This window comes from Lethenteron reissneri, chromosome 45 (assembly GCF_015708825.2).
Source record: "Lethenteron reissneri isolate LAM-NWPU_2019-01 chromosome 45, ASM1570882v1, whole genome shotgun sequence".
NCBI classification, from domain to species: Eukaryota; Metazoa; Chordata; class Hyperoartia; order Petromyzontiformes; family Petromyzontidae; genus Lethenteron; species Lethenteron reissneri.
This window is the reverse complement of record NC_083823.1, coordinates 418,413-436,703: the sequence shown is the minus strand read 5'-3', so window position 1 is coordinate 436,703 and position 18,291 is coordinate 418,413. Positions and strand designations below refer to the sequence as shown.

The following is an 18,291-nucleotide window of genomic DNA, read 5'->3' as shown; positions in this document are numbered from 1 at the left end:
TGGTTGCTGCACACTGGGTTACAGCAGTCGGTATTTTATTTACCACAAACCACAATTTGTTCCTGGTTTTTGGCACTTTGCAATGCTCCATCTTGTAAGTGCGGCGCTAAGATTCGATTTGAACTTTTTGCCGTATTTTTGTTTATTAACTTCTGTGGGGGGAAAAAAAATAATGGTGCCCTGCATTTCCGTTTCCTCCCGGTGTTTATCCAACGTCTCCCTTGAACGAACCCAGGACTCGTGGTTCACGTCTCGATTGGTACTCACCCAGAGCCGTTAGGCCTCTCGACCTATTACCACTCACCTATCTGCCTGCCTATACAGCTGCACGTACAGTACAGCCCTTTTGCCATTCCACTGCTGGATGGTCCCCCACGCCGTGCGACTCGCGAAGGTTATTCGAACATACTTCCCTGTGCTGGTCACGGTGGGTTGGTGAAGGCGGGGAGCACAAACGTGGGGGCATAGATGTACAGTACAATGACAGATTTCACTTCATTGCCCTCTGCTGCCCACGACGTAGCCCGCAGCCAATGGCAGCGCTGTTTTGTGCACAGTGGCCACCAATCCAAGCACGATACAGGCTCAAACTTGCTTAGCTTCTAACGTTATGATGGGCTTGGTCGCATTCCCGGGTGATGTTATCGTAGGTATGTCTACCTGCCTGCTCGTTTACCTGGCCTGCCTCTCTGCCGACAAGGCCTCTATCGATTCGTCGAACAAACCGATTCCCGTGTTCACAATACGCGGATCAGTCAACTGGTCAATCCAATCCGTAGACCGTATATACGTCGTAGGTGATAGGCTCACACGACCCCCTGCAGCCACTAAAGGGGACACTGCATTTACCACGATCTTAAAAAAACTACGTACACGCAGGTTCTTCAATTGTGAATTGTGGTACCTGAAATCGCGACGATTCCGCAAGTGGCGAGGCATGCTACCTACAACGCGCCTGGCATGGGTGAGCTCCGTTTCACTCTCCCTATCCCCCGGATCGTGTCGCCGCGTGGCCAGGCATCGCGAGCCCCATCCCGGTGCTGGGCCTGCAGGACCAGCAGCACGTCTTCGTGAACGGCGCGTGCGTCTTGAACATCCAAAACTTCGTCATCTACGGCTCGGTGGTCTCGTTCTTCCTCCCGCTGCTCATCATGGTCGTCATCTACGTGCTCACCATCCGGCTGCTCCGCGGGCAGGTCGGCCTCATGGAGGTCAGCCGGGGCGGCAGCTCGGTATCGGCCGTGACGTCGGCATCGACCAGGAGGGGCAGCGAGCACCAGCGCGTCGTCTTCCGCCACGAGGAGACGCTGGAGCGCCTGCCGACGCTGCTCGACGGCGAGCGGTCGAGCGCGGTCGGCGGCGCCGCGGCCGCCGTCGCCGCCGCCTCGATGGGCACGCTGCGCAGGACGCAGGCGGCGCACAGCCGCTCGGCGCAGGCGCTCGGCAACGAGCGGCGCGCCTCCAAGGTGCTGGGCATCGTCTTCACGCTCTTCCTCGTCATGTGGTGCCCCTTCTTCGTCACCAACGTGACGTCGGCGCTGTGCCCCGAGTCGCTGTGCAGCGTCGAGGCGATGGCCAAGCTCATGGACGTCTTCGTGTGGGTGGGCTACGTGTCGTCGGGGGTCAACCCGCTCGTCTACACGCTCTTCAACCGGACGTACCGCCAGGCGTTCCGCCGCTACGTCGCCTGCGACTTCCGTCGCGCGCGCCACCGCCACCGCGGCTCCTCCAAGGAGCTCGCGCAGGCCACGGTGCCGGGCTCGCACCGGCGGGCGTCGCTCGCGCCCAACGGGCGCCTGCGCTCCGTCGACGGCGCCGCCGTCGTCGGCGCCGGCCACCACCACAATGGCCACCGGCACCGGCGGTTGTCGGAGGCGGCCGCCGCGCAGGCGGAGTGGTGCGGCGTGGCGTCGGCGGACGCGGTGCCGGCGCAGGTCGCCCGGCACGGCTACGAGGGGACCAGCTGCGTGTGACTCGGCGGTTGGTGGCGGCGGCGCCGTGACCGCGTGTGTGCACTTATACGACGACTGGTTTTGCCGTTTGCGACCGATGGGGGAAAAAAGCCACTGCTCTACGGGAAAGGGGACTGCAGCTGCCGAGTTTATGTTTTGCACGCCTTCGATCTGTTTTTGTCTTTCAGGTTCAGTAGAACCTCGTTTTGAGAATTTCAGGGTTCATGAAGGGTGCTTTTCGTGAGGTGTTTGTTACGTTTTACTTCTCGCTCCATTTATTGATGCATTGAATCCATTTGGAACTCTCACGAAGCAGCCTGCAACATGCGTCAGAGAATGGCCGAAGGAAAATAATTTTCACGGAACAATCCTTCCAGGTGGCCTCTTAAGCTGTAAACGGTCGGGAACGCAATTTCCACATTCCTTTCCGCAATGAGATTGTTTGTCGCACGGCAGTCAAAGTGATACCTTTAATTAACAAAGAGCTGAAGTTCAATCGAATCGAGTGCATAATCAATTAGAACGGGGGGTTGTTTGTTCGTGTGGTCATTGGTGACTGCCGGGTTGAGATCATCAACTCATCTTGGGAACCCAGTTGTAGTCATCGGGTGGCTCCTGTGACCCGGATTCAAGCCCAGCATCTCAAATCTTGACTTAAAGCTTTCGTGACTGCAGGAAATCATATTCGTTGGGTCTTTCGGCAAAGTAAAAAATAAGAATTTATTATGTTATGTTATTTTCTTTCAACCCAGCATCTCAGTTTTGCAATTCGAGGTCACGACTCGATTCAAAGGCTTGGCTTCGTTTTGGCATTTTGGCGGAAGTGGAATCTCTTCAGGGGTCACGGGAACTGATGCCACGCGTACGAATGGAGCGTAATCGATTATTAAAGGCACGATCCGATGCGCGTATTGCGAGATAGGTAATTGGGTTTCAAAATCTACGGTCAGTCGAGTCCAGTGGTCACTCACAATCAATCGTTTCAAGCAGCGGTTCTCAGAGTGCGGTCACCGCACCGCCGGCGGTCCACGATGCTCCTCCAGGTGATCCGCGGGGCTGTGATGCAAACACAGCTTCTTAATCTGGACAATAAAGACGACGTTTGGAACTTTTGTTACCGATGTTAATATTATACTTATTTAATAAAAAAATGAAGTCCGGTAAACTACACAGATTAAACTAGCCTCACCATGACATATAAATGCCCCCACTCTAAAAAAACCTTTTGGCTGCATTTAAAAAAATAATGTTTTCATGTTCCGGTAATATGAATCATGTTGTAGTCATGGTATTTAGAGAGAGAGAGAGAGAAGTCAATGCTTTTTGTCACCAGGGGAGTGGGCTGAGTGGTCCGAGGGGACAAACAAGGTTGAGAAACGCTGCATGAGAGAAACATTGGTCTAAAACACTGGGGATCGCTCCTCTAAGAATTTATTATTTTTAAAACATACGCACAATACACAACGTCTTGAGGTGATAACACGTTGGACCAACGGGATTTCTGCGTACGGCCGGTGTGGATGTTGAGCGACAGCTGCAGCGTCACGGCGACGAGGCGGTTGAGGAGTAGCGGAGCGGTGCGTCGCTGCTGCTGCTGCTCCTCCTCCGTGTTTGTGAGCCGGCCATCGAGTCGTTCTCTATGCCCCTGGGTTCTGCTGAGGGTGACCAAGGTCGCCACACACTGCCAGAGAGATTTTCATCTTCCGTCCGTGCTTCGTCATCAATAAGTGTCCGCATCGGCTGCTGCCATGGTTTGCGTGACGATGCGGCTCCGGGGGTTGTTGATCCCGGCGAGCCTCGCGGAAGATCGAAGCTGGCCGGGGTTATCCCACGACGACAAAACGGAACCAATGGCGAAGATGATGAAAACGAGTCGGCGAAAATGAGACGAGAAAAAAATCGATTCGAATCGTGGGTGCCCCCAAATCGTGACGATTCATCGAAATTCCCGGGAGGGGGAGGGATGGTGTATCATCACATGACCCGTTCGTTACCCCTGGTAACCTCATTTTTACCACTCAATGCTCTGTACATAGGTGAACGGGATACGGGTTCTCACACAACTTGTGTGTGAGAATGTATTTAGACAGACAAGGTTCTATTCGACCATAGATCATCTCCTATTCATGACAAAGGTCTTCCAGCCTCAACCGTTACCTGCAAACGTATTATTCCATCCCCTATATTAAATCACTTGTATAGTATTTATTTGTTAACCTGTCGAAAAGAAGAGACGGTTAGGGATCGAATTTCTCCTGATATTGTAGGGGGATGCAAGTTACATTGTTCACAGGTCCTGCCATTATCTCGGTATAATGACGGAAGTTTATCGTATTTACACTAAGACCACAGTGTCATTTCTCCAGGAATAATTTCCTGGGAAGTTGCGGGGGGTGGGGGGGGGGGTCGTTGAAATATTTTCTAGAGCTCAGCCCCGGACAGCTCCCGCTGAAATGAAAACGTTCTTGAAGCAAACAAACGGCACCATCGGTCGGCCCAAACCGCAGCCTGCTGCTCGAGCTGCACCCCATGGGGCTCCACACAAAATTGTGAATCAACTCCCGAGGTGTTTTAACTCCTGCTGGGAGAGAATGAAATGTACCACTTTACAGAGGGCAAATGGGAAACATTGCACCATTGACTTCTGTGTCAGTTCGCCGCGGAAGTAAAATGTGCGCCGTGTTCCCTCGTTCGCCCGACACAGCCAGTTCAGAAAGTTGTCACGTGTTGAACCGACGTGGCCGACTGACGACTCCTCTTTCAGCAGCAGCAGCAACACCCGCCGGTGTCGCGATCGGTGCTGCGAGATCTGACCGTGTCCGTGCAGCGCTCGCCGAGCTGCATTGACTTGCCGAACGAATAGTTTGTTATAAGGTCGCACTGATTACACACAAAGTGCTTGCCACATTGAACCACAGTATCTTGTTGATCTTGTCAAGGAGCATAAACCATCACGTGAACTCCGGTCATCCTCGCAAGCAGCTGGCTTTTGGCTGGTCATCGACCAAGGACGGTCACCGCATCGCACGCTTTCAGATGCGCTTCTGCGGCCATCTGGTACGCTCTTCCATTTGATATTAGGAAGCCACTGGAGCTATGCACTTTTAAATCTAGATTGCTCATTTCTTTAGAACTGCTTTTTGTGTTTAGTTTGTTGTCCTTCCCTTGCACCTCCGATTGGCTATGTATGGTGTGAAAGAAGTTCAACATACGTACACCGGTGGGTTTACAGACTCTCTCTCTGGTAGTTTAAACCGGCATCATCAGGCAGTTGGATTGCTTTCCAACATGATCGCTGGTGCTGCTGAAGCCGGTAATAAATTGCAACGTTTGTTCATCAACTTTATTAATTGCCTGTGTCGGGTGGATGAGTGTGTACGATGCACATTTTACTTTGCGCGATCTTACCCAAAAATAATTTATGAGTCGTAATATTTGTCGCGAAAGCCTACGTGTTAATATGAAGTGGAGAAAAAACGGCAAAAGGAGATTCCCTCCTGCCCATTGCAAGGCTCATTAAAATCAACCACAGCCGAGGTAGCCTTGGTGGCTTGGTGCATACACACTGAGCCAGTACCGTTGAGGGCCTGGGTTCGACTCCAGGGTGTGAAGCTAGCCACCAATGACTGCGCACACAAAAAACCGTCATACTAAATTTGGTGTATCGCTAAAACGCTGGCTTGAACCCAGCTCCGAGAAACACCGACTTTAGAGTTTTTTACTGCCATGCAACAAAAGTTTATCTGGTCGCAGGGTGTGTCGGAACGCGCAGCACCCTTTAGTGCGTGAAGGGAGGTCACTTGCAGGGATCTCAGAAGTAGTTCTGTGATATCCCCATCCACGGGCCGTTTTCCAATGCAGGGGATGACGCACTCCCGCTTCGGGAGAGAGTTCTAAATGGGCACGCCGTCTCACCACCACACGACTCCGACAAGCACAAATAGCAGTGACTTTGTGAAACGGGAAAAAAACTAAAAGTTTACAAAAAATATCAAATGAAAACGCTTTACATGGAACAAGCAGGAATCAGTTGCCAGGCGAAATATCAACCACATCAACCGCCACTGTCAAAAGACCGCTGAGTTGTTAAAGAGCACATCAAAGACGATCGCCGTCACGGCACGCTTCCCGTCATAGCTTGCCTTGCAGAAGTCATAACCGTGGGCGTAGCGGGCCGACACCCATCGATTAATCACCGATTCTTACGCTCGCATTGCACACGTCGATTCGCATGACCCCTGCTGAGCAATAGAGGCTGCTACCATTCACCGTAATATATTGTTACAAAAACAATATACAACACACGAATCTTGAATAGAATGGTAACTCTGAAGCGTCGCGGGGGGAAGAGTCGTTTCAGTCCATGATGTTGTGTTTTCCCGTAACGCAAAACCGCGGAGGTTCTTCGCGGTTGCGCCGCACACAATCTGCGATGCGCTCTCCCGGTTGAGCCGCGCGGAACATCAGCACGACGTCCGACGTTTCCGCTGCCGTCCATTGAATTCAGTTCATTTAAGAAGCTCCCCCTCTGGCGTGTTCACGTGCGGAGCGAAACGTCGGACACGTCGCGCCAACAAAACCACGCCGCGACACGGCCGCGATAAGGGCATCGGAGAGCTTCCATCGACTGTATTTGTCGTTCAGACCCAAAACATCTTCACTGCCACCTCTTTGAAGCCACGGTGTAAAACGAGAATGAAAAACAAATCGGAGCGTTTGCTCCAGTCTGCGTAATTTAAGTGGGTCTTTCCGCGCGACGAGGTCTCGGTGTATGCACAATGTACATATATACATTACAAAGAAGACGTTTATATTTCCAAGCACTTGTGTATATACCCGGTGCTCTCTACGTACAGTATTTAAAATAAATATATGAAATTATAAAAGGCAGAGTACAATGCGAATGTAATGAATTGCCATTTTTGTTGTTGTTGAGGAAGCCGTTTCATGTTGTCAATGAGACTAATAAATTAGGCGGTGTACCTACAGCGGTGTCCTCTGGCCTCCTCTGCTTCAAACGTCATCGACGCCGTTCGTTACTGCGGGGGGCAACGGCGAGGGGTTGGTGGGTCGCCGCATGGATTTTGTGAAATCCCCTTGCCATGGGTATCGAGGAGGTGCTGCCGTACCCAGGATGCGAAACAGCGACATTGTTTGTTGGCCTTCCTCCGCACCTCCGATTAGCACGGTTGGCTTCGTACGCTGCGAAATAAGTTCAACATACATACCTCTGAACACTAATTGGCTTATAACACCTTCATATATAAAAGCACCGCAGAATTTGGGCAATTGTCGGTGCCTGTTGATCATTAACGCTGCCTTCCCGCTCGTCTGTGGTTCTTGCTCGTGCGTGTCTCTGAGTCGCCCTCTCCAGTAGAGCGAGCGCATAGCGTGTGGCGGTGGGGCACCGTTACAAGTCTAAATCATCATAATCATCATTGCTTACAACCGATCCCGATTATTTATCTACGATTCCGGCCAATTGCCAACCATGAGCGATCATTGGCCGTGTAGAATTTTCTCCGGGTCCTCCGGATTTTCTCTCCACATTTAGAAACATCCTCTTGGGGTATTTGGCTGCTATACATTTCCACGTGATGCTAAGCCACTTCGTTGACCTATCAAATTTGTGGCCAGGTCGCTTCTGAAAAAAAGAGCTACAAAGCTCAAGTGGGCCTTACCTGGTGAAATAAAAAAAAAACGTTTATAGAAAGAGAGCACGTGGGCGTCAACCCACGCTTGCGAGTACACATTGTACAGTCGAAACCAAAACAAATTCTGGCTCCCTTACTCGGCTGGCATGCCAACGTGTTAACTATCTTTTTTAGCAAAACTGTAAACAGCAATAAATTCACGGAGCGAGCTGGTCGCTCGTGGCCAAGAGGCAAATGCACCAGAGCGGGCAGGCTTGGATCCCCCGCCTGCACTGCCCCCTGCTGGCAATCCCGCCTGACTGCAAGAGGTCACTGCCAAAAGCAGCGGCTATAGTCGCGCAGCCATCAATGGGGCCCGTTGAGAATTGAGGTTCCTCCAGGCGTCGCCGCGACCTATCGCCCCGAGACAGCCTCCTCCTGCTGCTGCTGGATAGACGCGGTCCGCGCTATCGAGAGCGACGACGATCCACGATCAGCACCAGGTCCAGCCTGGGGTGTCCCCCACGCCGTCCGGCTTCGTTCCGGATCTATTTTCGACGCTCGACCACTGGGCAAAACTCACTGCAAAAACACCACGTGAACAAAAACGGCCCTCTGTGCGACAGTCACATTTTTATTGTTTTCACAGCAATTTATTTTTGACGATTAATACGGGAACATGTTTAAACCCAGTTGCACAAACGGTGTTTTGTGTCGCAAAAAATGCAACGGTAAAAACCGCAGGATTTACTTTTACTTTTGAAAGCATCTTGTATGTATGGTGAACTTTCACACCGTACATAGCCAAGCGTGATGATCTTGACATGCAGTCACATATTAGCCGCCGTATGAATGCAGAATACGAGCTGCATTGCATTGTAAAAGCAGGTCGCAGGTTATTACAGCTTTAGGCCAGGTCACAGGCATCAATCGGTATGTGTGCTGAATTTATTGCGCACACTACGTAGCCAAACGCGCTAATTGGAGAGGCAATGGCCCCCCAAAGTTGGCACCAAAAGCCATTAAACCGAAATAACGAGGGAGCCACAACACTCTTCACATGGGCTTGCGAGAAAACCATTAATGGGAGAACTCTGTTGCCACCGAGTGTTATACTCACAAATTAAAACTCCTCATGGTCAAATTGAAAACATCTGCGAGATACCCATGAGCGTGGCCGCCCATTTTTCATTCCGCCTCTTTTAACCTGTGCTCAGCAAACTTGGTAAACAACGGCAGCAAAGGTAGGAGATCGGCCTCCAGCCGACCCTGCCGCCTCTATATTTGCAAGTATTGGCAGTACACCGGTGCAGGATAACACGATCCTCATAAAACAGTCTGACGACGTCACTGTTGCCCCTTCAGTGAGCTGCAGATTTCCCATCAGAAAGTTGCCTTAGATTCAGCAGCTACTTTCCCATTCAAACGTGACGAGCGTCAATATTTTGATGCCACGTCCGCCAAGAAATTATTCCGGAAATGAATCGAGGAACCATCCGACCAAGTCTCGGGCACGAGGAGTCAAATCTTTGCCATTTTGAACATAGGAGCCAATCGCCATCAGGCTGGGTGCTGCTATACGGCAAAGCTTTGTGTGCAGCCGCTCACAAAACTCGTTTTCCGATTGCTTCGACGTCACGAGAACTGATTTTGCCGCAACACCACCCCGCAATATTTTCTGTCCGGGGCTGCGAATCGTGAGAAAGTAAATAATTGTTGTAAAAAAAAAGTGCTTTTTTTGTTATACTGCGCACCGGTGTACCGCCAATACGTTCATTTGGAGTTGGCGTGTCTCTCTCCCCATGGTGGTCACGTGTATTTGGCTGCTATACATTTCTGTGTGATAAGCCGCTTCATTGAGCTGTAATGTGTGGCCAGGTCGCCTCTGAAAAAAAGAGCTAAATAGCTCAGCGGGCCTTACCTGGTGAAATAAAAATAGTTGAGTTGAGTTAAAGTGGCGGCATTCTGATTCAATTTTCTGTCTCCATTACCGCAGCATGCTCTGCTCCACGAATTTACCAACTTTCCAAACGAATAAATTAATTGGATCGTTTAAATTGATAATTTATCCCACAACAAATTGCGAGCTGAGACAGCGGAACAGAGTTAAGAACACTCCTGAAAATGCGGCTCTAAACTTGCTGAAGCCTCAATTAAGTAGAGACACTTAAGAGGTGGCCACGTGACTCGAGGCTTTATAGCACTGAGGCCAGCGATGCTGATATCCTGCGTTCTAAATCTGGGTTTTAGACGCCCACTAAAAAGTGTGGAGCGAGCTGCCAGCCCCAGTTTGGTCAGAAATGACGATTTAAAAAAACCCATCTTGCTATATTCGTTTTTTACTTTTTGCTATAGTCTGGCTCCGTGAATTAAACGGATATCGGTTTGATTCCCATACCACAAACATTTATGTGTTGCAGGGTGTGTGTGTGAAAGTAGTTATCCTCAAGTTTATGGTATTAGGTCACATGCAGCCATCGAAGAAGCAGTTCTGTGATATATATCCTTCCACGGGCCGTTTTCCAACACTCGGGGTGACGCGCTGCTCTGGAAGAGTCCTAAAGTGGACGCGTCATCACACATCATGATGGCGATAGCGCAAACTAAATAAAAAGACAAAATAAACTTGAAACAAATATAATTTAAAACTTTTTTTTATAGGATAACAGCACTTATTTGCAAGGTGATCACTTAAGGGGCGGTCTTGGTGAAACCAGTCGGCAGCAAAGTGTACTGCTTAATTGCCAAGTTAAGAAGCATTGATCCGTCAATTTTATTTTATTCTCACGGTCACCGTAAACGCATCGCATCATGCGTGTGAGTACCAGTTATTGGTGTTCGTAAACCCCGTGCATGACCACAACGGCAAAATAAAACAGATGGATCGCACCGTGACCCCTGCATTGGAACTACTCATCGAATCGCGAGCACGCGCCTGCTGTGTCACGCAAACAAAAACTTCTCAAACAACGAAGTGAATTAGGGGGCCGACTTTTAAACTCACGGCGAATAAGGAACGCCGAATTGGAGTCGCGCGAAGACTTTGGCCAACGGGCATCGCTTCGTCCGTCCGAGCCATCGCTCTCCCGTAACACAGCCGCATGACCTCCGACCCGACGGTCGCGACAAGAGTGGGCGGGGGGCGCCGCGCGCTCACGCCGGGAGGTCCTCGCTCGGCGGCAGCGACCGCAGCTTCGTGTAGATGCTGAACTGCTTCGAGCCCAGGTAGGCGCCGAACGCGGCCTGCGCCATCATGAAGGGCGTCAGGCGCTGCATCACCGGCTTCGACAGCTTCAACATGTGGCGCAGCGCCTCTCCCGGCGTCGGCGCATCCCACGGGCGGTACCTGCGGGACGGGGGGGGGGGGGGGGGTCGAACATCGACATTTTGTGATCGTTTTTTTCTTTTAAATAAGCGTCGCCTCCCTTCAACCACATCTAAGGGGTTATGCGTTCATCATAAATGTTGACTGTGCTTGGCCCTGATCGATCACGGTTATGGTTGAAGTGAACGTTAAGTAAAAGTTGGAGTGAATGTTAACGGCCAGGGCTAACATCGGTGGCAGGTTAATACCCGGACTGGTCCTGGCTCCCCCACCTTCACCAAACAACAATGAATGGAGTGATTAAGTATTGTAAAAAAAAAGAACCATGAATGAAAGATGAGGAGTCCATCATCCATCAGTGGATTGATTAATTTCTCTAAGTACCAACGCAAAACTTCGACACTTTACATTCTCCAACAGAGGGAAGGACGATATGACAGAAAACTAAAAGTAAACTATTTTGTATTTTACCAAATAAAGCCCACTGAGCTGTACAGCTCTCTTTCAGAAGCGACCTGGCCACAAATGATAGCTCAACGAAGTGGCTTGTTGTGTGGAAATTCTAAATGAGGAGGGAAAAACCGGAGGACATTGAGAAAAATCCACGCGACCACAGGGAGAGAGACATGCAAACTCCAAATATACAGCAGGCACAAGGGTGGGGATTGAGCTCGCAACCTCCTGCATTCCAGGCGAGGCAGTTAACATCTTGCCACTGCGGTGATAGGGTAGGATACCTCTTAAAGCAGGCGCATTGCAGTCATATAAAGCAGCATTTTTGGAACCGTGGGTCTCGTTATCATTACAGGAAGGGGTCGTGACTCAAGAGTAATAACAACACAAGTTAGAAAAAAAAATCATGCATATGCATGAAATATATACGACGCTGACCAAACCGTGGATTCGAACCCATCATCTCAAAAGTACCGGTTCACTGCTCTGGCCACTGAGCCACGTGGCCACCTCCAGTTGGAAGTATTTCTGTAACTCAGGGGTGGGAAACCTTTTTCCTGACTCAAGTCTAAATCGGACTTTCAAAACCCTTTAGCAGGCCACAGATTAACACACACCTCAGTGACGTCTTCCAACTGCAAGAGGCCATTGCAGAGAGAGAAGTGAATGAGCAGCTAATTTGCTCGCGGTGACGGATAAATATCGCCTTGAAGGCCATTGTGAAGTGTACGTATGTTGATCTTCTTCCGCACCGTACGTAGCCAACCGTGCTAATCGGAGGTGAGGCTGGCAAGCGGTAGGCCTCGTTGTGGCCACGGGCCGTGTGAAGTCAAGTCACCCTTCCGCCGCTCTAAGTCGTGAGCGGTGCCGTGTCCGGGCAACGCACCTGGCTATGAGCATGCCGTTGAGCAGCAGTGCCATAGCAAAAGGGTGGACGCCGGATCCGATGGCCCCGATGAGCGTGCCACGTGTGGTAGCGCAGAGCTCACAGTTCAGGCGGCCTGCACACGTGTGTGCAGAGATGTACGCGCACGCACGATCATACACGGGGTACGTTAACCGCGTCGCAAGTCGCCGTTATGGCACCGTGCTTAAATTCAAATGATACCATACCTATACTCCTTGGTGCTTTCGGTAAAGTCACGTAGGTGTAAAATAAAATGAATCACGACGTTTTGGACGCAACACAAGCGCCCGTCATCAGGTGGTTACGTGACTTTACCGAAAGAACCAAAGAGTATGGATTCCTGCAGTTGCGAAAGCTTCAAATCAAGATTGATACCCCAAACCTGTTAACCCCTTGTCAGTGCCTACCTTATTACAGACCAATTCAGACTTTATTGGTCACCCCGTATCCTTATAAATCTCAACCTTCATCCTACAAAGTCTCGTATTGAAACGGCTTTACACAGTATGGACCTGAATACTAAATTTCTCTAGACAAGAATACGGGCAAACCGTATGGGTTGACAGCCATGATATACGTCCACTCGGTGGAACGGTTCAAAATTATGGCTCATTGGTTTCAAAAAGTGATGGAATCCACGACGGAATCCAGTTCAATTTTAACAATCCTTGAACCGACCGGCACGTGCAAACACGTTCAAACCGTACGGCCCACTCCGTTGTCATTGTCCGGTGGTAGCCATCATTTAGGATGGCGCCGGGGCCTACCGCTTGTTGCCCCGCGTCACGGTTCAGATCCAGCGGCCGCCCTAATTAGTACCGCGGTAGTGTGCATTAACCGTAAAAAATACGCACCACCTGTTTTCACAGCGGATGCTAAAGATCCCGTGACATCGTTCGGGAAGGGGACACCATTAATCAACGACTCGAATGAAATCTACAAAACAATCAATGGCCCCTACTGCGAAAACTTGGCAGGAGCCTCATGAAATAGCGCCATGAGACGCAGCGAGGCTTTCCCCGAGTAAACAAGCAGAATAAAACAATGGTGGTAGGCCTTATCCGTCACTCACCAAAAAGAAATCACTGCGTCGGAAATATTGTGGCCATTTGTTTGTGTATTATTACGAGGGTTGGTGCCACCACAGCGTGATGTATGTATGCTGAACCTCTTTTGCACCATATGTAGCCAACCATGCTAATCAAAGGTGATGGCTTCCCATGCTGGGCTTGCAATCCAGTGGTCGCCAGTTCGATTCCATCAACCAGATTGGGCAGGTGACATAATGGGAAAGTATCTTAAATCCCCCCCCCCCCCACCACTTCCTCTGTCCTCCTAGCAGTGTACATGGGTACACCACAGTGAGTGGATCGGCAGTCATGTGTGGTAGGGTAAAGTGTGGGTACTCCCACCTCATGAAAGATATGGAAGAGTAGGCCAAATACCCTCCACTCATGGGGCTCTCTAGAGCTCTAGTGGAGGCCTTTGCGTCAGCAGTGCCGTGATCAAGAACTTGCAGGGCTACACCGATTTTACCTGTCTGCGCACGCGTGAATGAGGGAGTTGAGAGGGACGGAGGTGGGGACCGACGGCCGTCTGCTGCCGTACTACGCACGCACGACCAATGGAGAGGGCAGGGCGGGAGGTGCGCGGGCGGGGGGCTACATTGGCCACTGAACGGCACGGAGGAGAGTTCATCCGTGCCAGCTTGCGTACAGACGAGGTTTTCTCCTATAATTCATAAAATACCGCAGTACGCCTACTGGGACCTTGCCGCGGCACGCCGGTCAGCGAAGCACTTCCATCGTGCACCATGGCCTTTCGTGGTGACAAGAGGCAGCGGCGTAGGCCATGGAATACGAACGGGACCTTAGAGCGCTCCTTCTTTCCGCTAGCTCGTAGGAGGGCCATGGGCAAAGCCCAGCACCTGCCTAGTCCCCTGTAAGGTTCACGGCGAAGGCATCAATAGCGCTGGTTGATGACTTCGGTGGATGAACCCAATAGGTCCGCTCAAGGGATGGCCTCTCATCTCACCAGCGCACAGCAAAAATGTTAGCTGTTTGCCGCAGTCGTCATCGTTCGAGATGGACAGAAGAAGAAGTGGTGGCAAGGTCAGCGTGCAGGGCCATGCGTGATTCGGGGCGGAAGGTGATATGGTGGTGCGGTACGGTGGTGCGGTGGTGCGGTGCTCACCGCCCAACAATGACTCGGTCAGGACGACCTGGTGGATCATGGTGACGGTGAGGAAGGGGATGAACGCGCTGGGGAGGGCAGAGGCCAGGGCAGCTTCACGCACTTGCATCAGCGTGCGGAGCATCGAGTTGGACACCAACCCCCCCAGTGCCGCCCCGACCCCCATCAGAGGGGCCGCGTTGTTGAAAATCTTTCTGCGCACACACGAGGAGCACAAAGACATGCTCTGAATGCGAGAAGAAAAAAAATATATACACCGAATAGAAATGTCAATTTGTGATGCCCCGGCGCCACAGATCTATTGCTCGCTCTTGGAGTGAGACGATCGGGAAGGCAGCAGCAGCCACGCGGTGAGCAGCCAACAACAATTGCCCAAGCTCTGCGGTCCTCAATATACGAAGGTGTTTTCGGACACTTAACTAGGTCCTTTACATGTGGGAGGAAACCGGAGCTCCCGAGGGTGAAACGTTCTATTCCGTACAGAAGGAAAGGGTGGAGTTCACATGTTTCCTATTCCGTCTTCTACTGGTGAGCCAGGGTACGGGAAGGGAGATTCGCAACATTTGTGCAATCCACCAAACCCACGCTCCCTCCACAATGCTTGCTTTGAATTTGAATTGCTCATAACAGAAAGTCAAATTGTCGATGATCAGCAGTGGCTTGGATAAAAATATTGATAACTCTAAACATATTTAAATTACGGTATCAAAAATATGTATTGTTGACATACGTATAAATGGGGGTTAAAGCTTATAATGTGATCTGTTTTTATTGCTTATTAAATTAGTCTGTCACATGCAATGAGTGAAGTGGCAGCTCATATTATGAGCAAGCGCGTTGAAGGTTTTCCACATGATAATCCGCTCCATTGAACTATTATTTGTGAGATCCAGGTCGCTTCTGAAGAAGCGCACTATAGCTCAGCGGGGCCTTACCTGGTGAAATAAAACATAGTTTAGTTTGAGGTATGAATCAGTGGGAATAGTATGGTTCATTCACAACCTTGACAATCAGCAAACGGAAATAAACCACAAGCAGACGATGTATAGTTAAGTGTAATTTTGCCGGGGTATTTCTGGGGCAGCTCGAAACACGTCTCCCCGGGGCCATTACCTGTCAGAGGAAGACAGCTTTTCTATCTGATCGAGCAATCTCGCCCGAAGTTCCCTGCCCATCACAGGGCTGATGCGGGGCTGCTCCAGATCATTCTCCAGCTCATTGTCCCAGCCCATGTCGTCCTTCAGCTCCTCCCTCGTCGCTGTGAAGGAGGAGGAAGCGACAGGTCGGGTGATGCGTCTCACTCAGCTCTAGGATCTAAGGTTGGCAAAAAAAAATTACATTCCTCACACACCACCCACCAAGCACCATTTCCAATCTTACCCATGTTCTACGTTCCAATGCAAAATTAAGGTGCGAGTTACACGCTGCACGCGCCTGATGCTTGGTAATCATGTTTCCAAGTGACAGAATCACGGGGCTTATTCGGCAGAAGAGATCTTGCGCTGCGTGTATTTGGGTTCACCACACGACAGCGTGCCGACTCCAGTGGAGAGATTGTGTGCACGCACGTGAGCGCACGTGTCCCACCCGACTCAAAATAAGAATCATCGTGTGATATTTGTGTATGAAGCACTTGTGTGTACCCGCGTGGCGTACGTAGCAACGACTCAAACATGATAATCAATACGTAATTCAAAGAAGAAAAATAATTGATTTTTGCCACCCGAATCACGAAATAATTATTCAGATCGTTACACAGCGGAAGTCGCAACCAGTCACGTGGTGACTAGCGTAGTCAGCCTGGTGGTCACGTGGTAACTACACCAGTCACGGGGTAACTAGTGTAGGTAGGCTAACTACACTCGCTAGCCTGGTGGTCATCACCATAGGTTGTTATTCTGTTCAGGGGGAAGTTATCCCCGTGTTGGAACTGAATAAATGTGTTGCCTCTCAAGTCTACGTCTGTGACTCAGTTGAACCCGTTACATTTGTATCATTGATATATGTTGGACTTCTTTCGCACCGTACGTAGCCAGCCGTGCTCATTGCAGGTGCTGGGGGGGGGGGGCAACGAACGACGGGGTAACTATCCGAGGCGTAGTTACCGCACTGCATTCAGTTGCTGGGCCACAGCCGCACGACTCAAGACTTTTGTCACGAACTTTGCACTCACTCGGGAGATGTTGGTGCAGTGCGGCCTGTTGGTTACCTCGGGTACAACAGCCTCACGCGAGGTACAATTTAACAGCTGGATCTCGTCGCTCAGGTGGGGTGACTGACTTAAAATATATAAAATATATATATACGAATGCTCGGAGAGAGAGAACGCAGCCTCACCGCGTCACACGCGCGGAGCCGCAGTCACACGCGCGGAGCCGCAGTCACACGCGCGGAGCCGCAGTCACACGCGCGGAGCCGCAGTCACACACGTGGAGCCGGGCACACGGGCGCCGCCATGGTGACCTACGGAAGCTGACGAGGAACATGAAGGTCCCTCCCGGGCGAAATCATTTCGGAATCTGAGCAGGGGGGAAGTGTTGGTGTTGAGTTGGGTCAGGCGGTGCGCGGCAAGGGGAGGGTTGAGTGGCGAGGGTGTTTCTTCAATGGTACAGTCCACAAAGACGCCTTTATTTTATTTTTTATTATTTTAAATTTCTATTTTGTTTTCTATTTACGTCACTTTACCGAAATAACCAAGAATATGAATAGAAACTAAAACACTTTTAATTTATTTTACCAGGTAAATAGCAATTTTTTTCAGAAGCGTTCCTGCCACAAATGATACCTCAACAAAGTGGTTTATCACGTGCAAATTTATAGCAGCCAAATTCTCCAAACGCACGTTTATAAATGTGGAGGTGAAAACCCGGACGACCCGGAGACAAATCCACGCGACCATTGGGAGAGACACCGCAAACTCTACATATACAGCAGCAGCAGCAGGCGTCAGGACCTCCTGTATACCAGGCGAGGGAGTTCACATCTCGCCACCGTGGCGCCTTTTGCACTGATTAGGCCAGCGGAAGTACCGTTCACGGTTCTCACTCGCGGCCACCCTGGTTAATACCGCGCGCGTGCACTGACCATGAACACGACACGGATGTGACAGATCCCATGACGTTATTTGAAAACGAGTAGGCAGTTGCGTGCCAGAGTCACCGACTAAACCTAAATTTGAAAAATTAACACCGGAAATGTACGAAATTTGGGTGGTTCAAAGCACAACACCGCCGCCTTCTGCAAAACTGCAGCGGACAATGTGAAATATAGCGCCCTCGTGATATACAGTACATACGTTGGAGAATAGCGCGAATAGTTGTAATACATTATTGATATTATTTGATTTGAGTATCGGTGCTCTATCCACTGCTGCATGAAGGCCTCCCAACTACACCGTCGCCATCCCTCGCGGTCTCGCTGTGCCACAATCCGTCTCAATCCGGCACGCGTGGTCGTGACGCGTGCCGCAAGATCCAGCCGCGTCCGTCCAGTGCTCGCCGAGCTGCATTGGCTTCCGGTTACAGAACGGATATGTAAAGGAGAGCCGACACAAGATTGCAGGGGTTTCGTCTTTTAATCCTTGTCTCCCATCCACACCTGTCCCCAGCCGTCCCAATCTCGTTCCCGCCAAAGGCCCCCTCTTCCCGCCCGTTCTCCCCTTATATCTCCTCGATCACCCCTCCCACTAACCCTCCTATTGGTGGGAATCCTTCCTCTGACACCCCTACAGATACATTATAACATGATCAGGTCGCGATCATTACACACGAAGTTCTTGCCACAAATGAACCACAATACCTAAAGCAGTGCGCGAACTCCGGTCAACCT

The 18,291-nt window shown here is 50.6% G+C and overlaps 2 protein-coding genes across 8 annotated transcripts in view; one reads left to right on the top strand and one right to left on the bottom strand.

Moving 5' to 3' along the window:
- The window catches only part of LOC133353868 (5-hydroxytryptamine receptor 2B-like), a 115,454-nt gene extending 108,539 nt beyond the window's left edge, over nucleotides 1-6,915 (top strand). For all 3 annotated transcript variants that reach the window (XM_061570347.1, XM_061570346.1, XM_061570345.1), the window contains one exon: nucleotides 1,018-6,915. In XM_061570347.1, the coding sequence (XP_061426331.1) occupies nucleotides 1,018-1,973 (956 nt within the window). In that variant the 3' untranslated portion in view covers nucleotides 1,974-6,915. The remainder of the gene's footprint in view (nucleotides 1-1,017) is intronic.
- A 1,283-nt stretch (nucleotides 6,916-8,198) lies between these two features.
- Nucleotides 8,199-16,954, bottom strand: LOC133353840 (transmembrane protein 126A-like). Of its 5 annotated transcripts, XM_061570279.1 has the most exons (6): nucleotides 16,894-16,954; nucleotides 16,801-16,833; nucleotides 15,577-15,721; nucleotides 14,464-14,657; nucleotides 12,250-12,364; nucleotides 8,199-10,931 (listed from the first exon to the last, which is right to left on the bottom strand). In XM_061570279.1, exons 3-6 carry the CDS (start codon nucleotides 15,693-15,695, stop codon nucleotides 10,739-10,741), a joined length of 621 nt encoding a protein of 206 aa, XP_061426263.1. In that variant the 5' UTR covers nucleotides 15,696-15,721; nucleotides 16,801-16,833; nucleotides 16,894-16,954; the 3' UTR covers nucleotides 8,199-10,738. The 5 variants fall into 5 exon arrangements, with proteins under 5 accessions (XP_061426263.1, XP_061426261.1, XP_061426262.1 ...); XM_061570277.1 differs by lacking the exon at nucleotides 16,801-16,833 and having other exon boundaries at nucleotides 16,931-16,953; XM_061570278.1 differs by having other exon boundaries at nucleotides 16,801-16,920.
- Nucleotides 16,955-18,291: the final 1,337 nt, after the last annotated feature.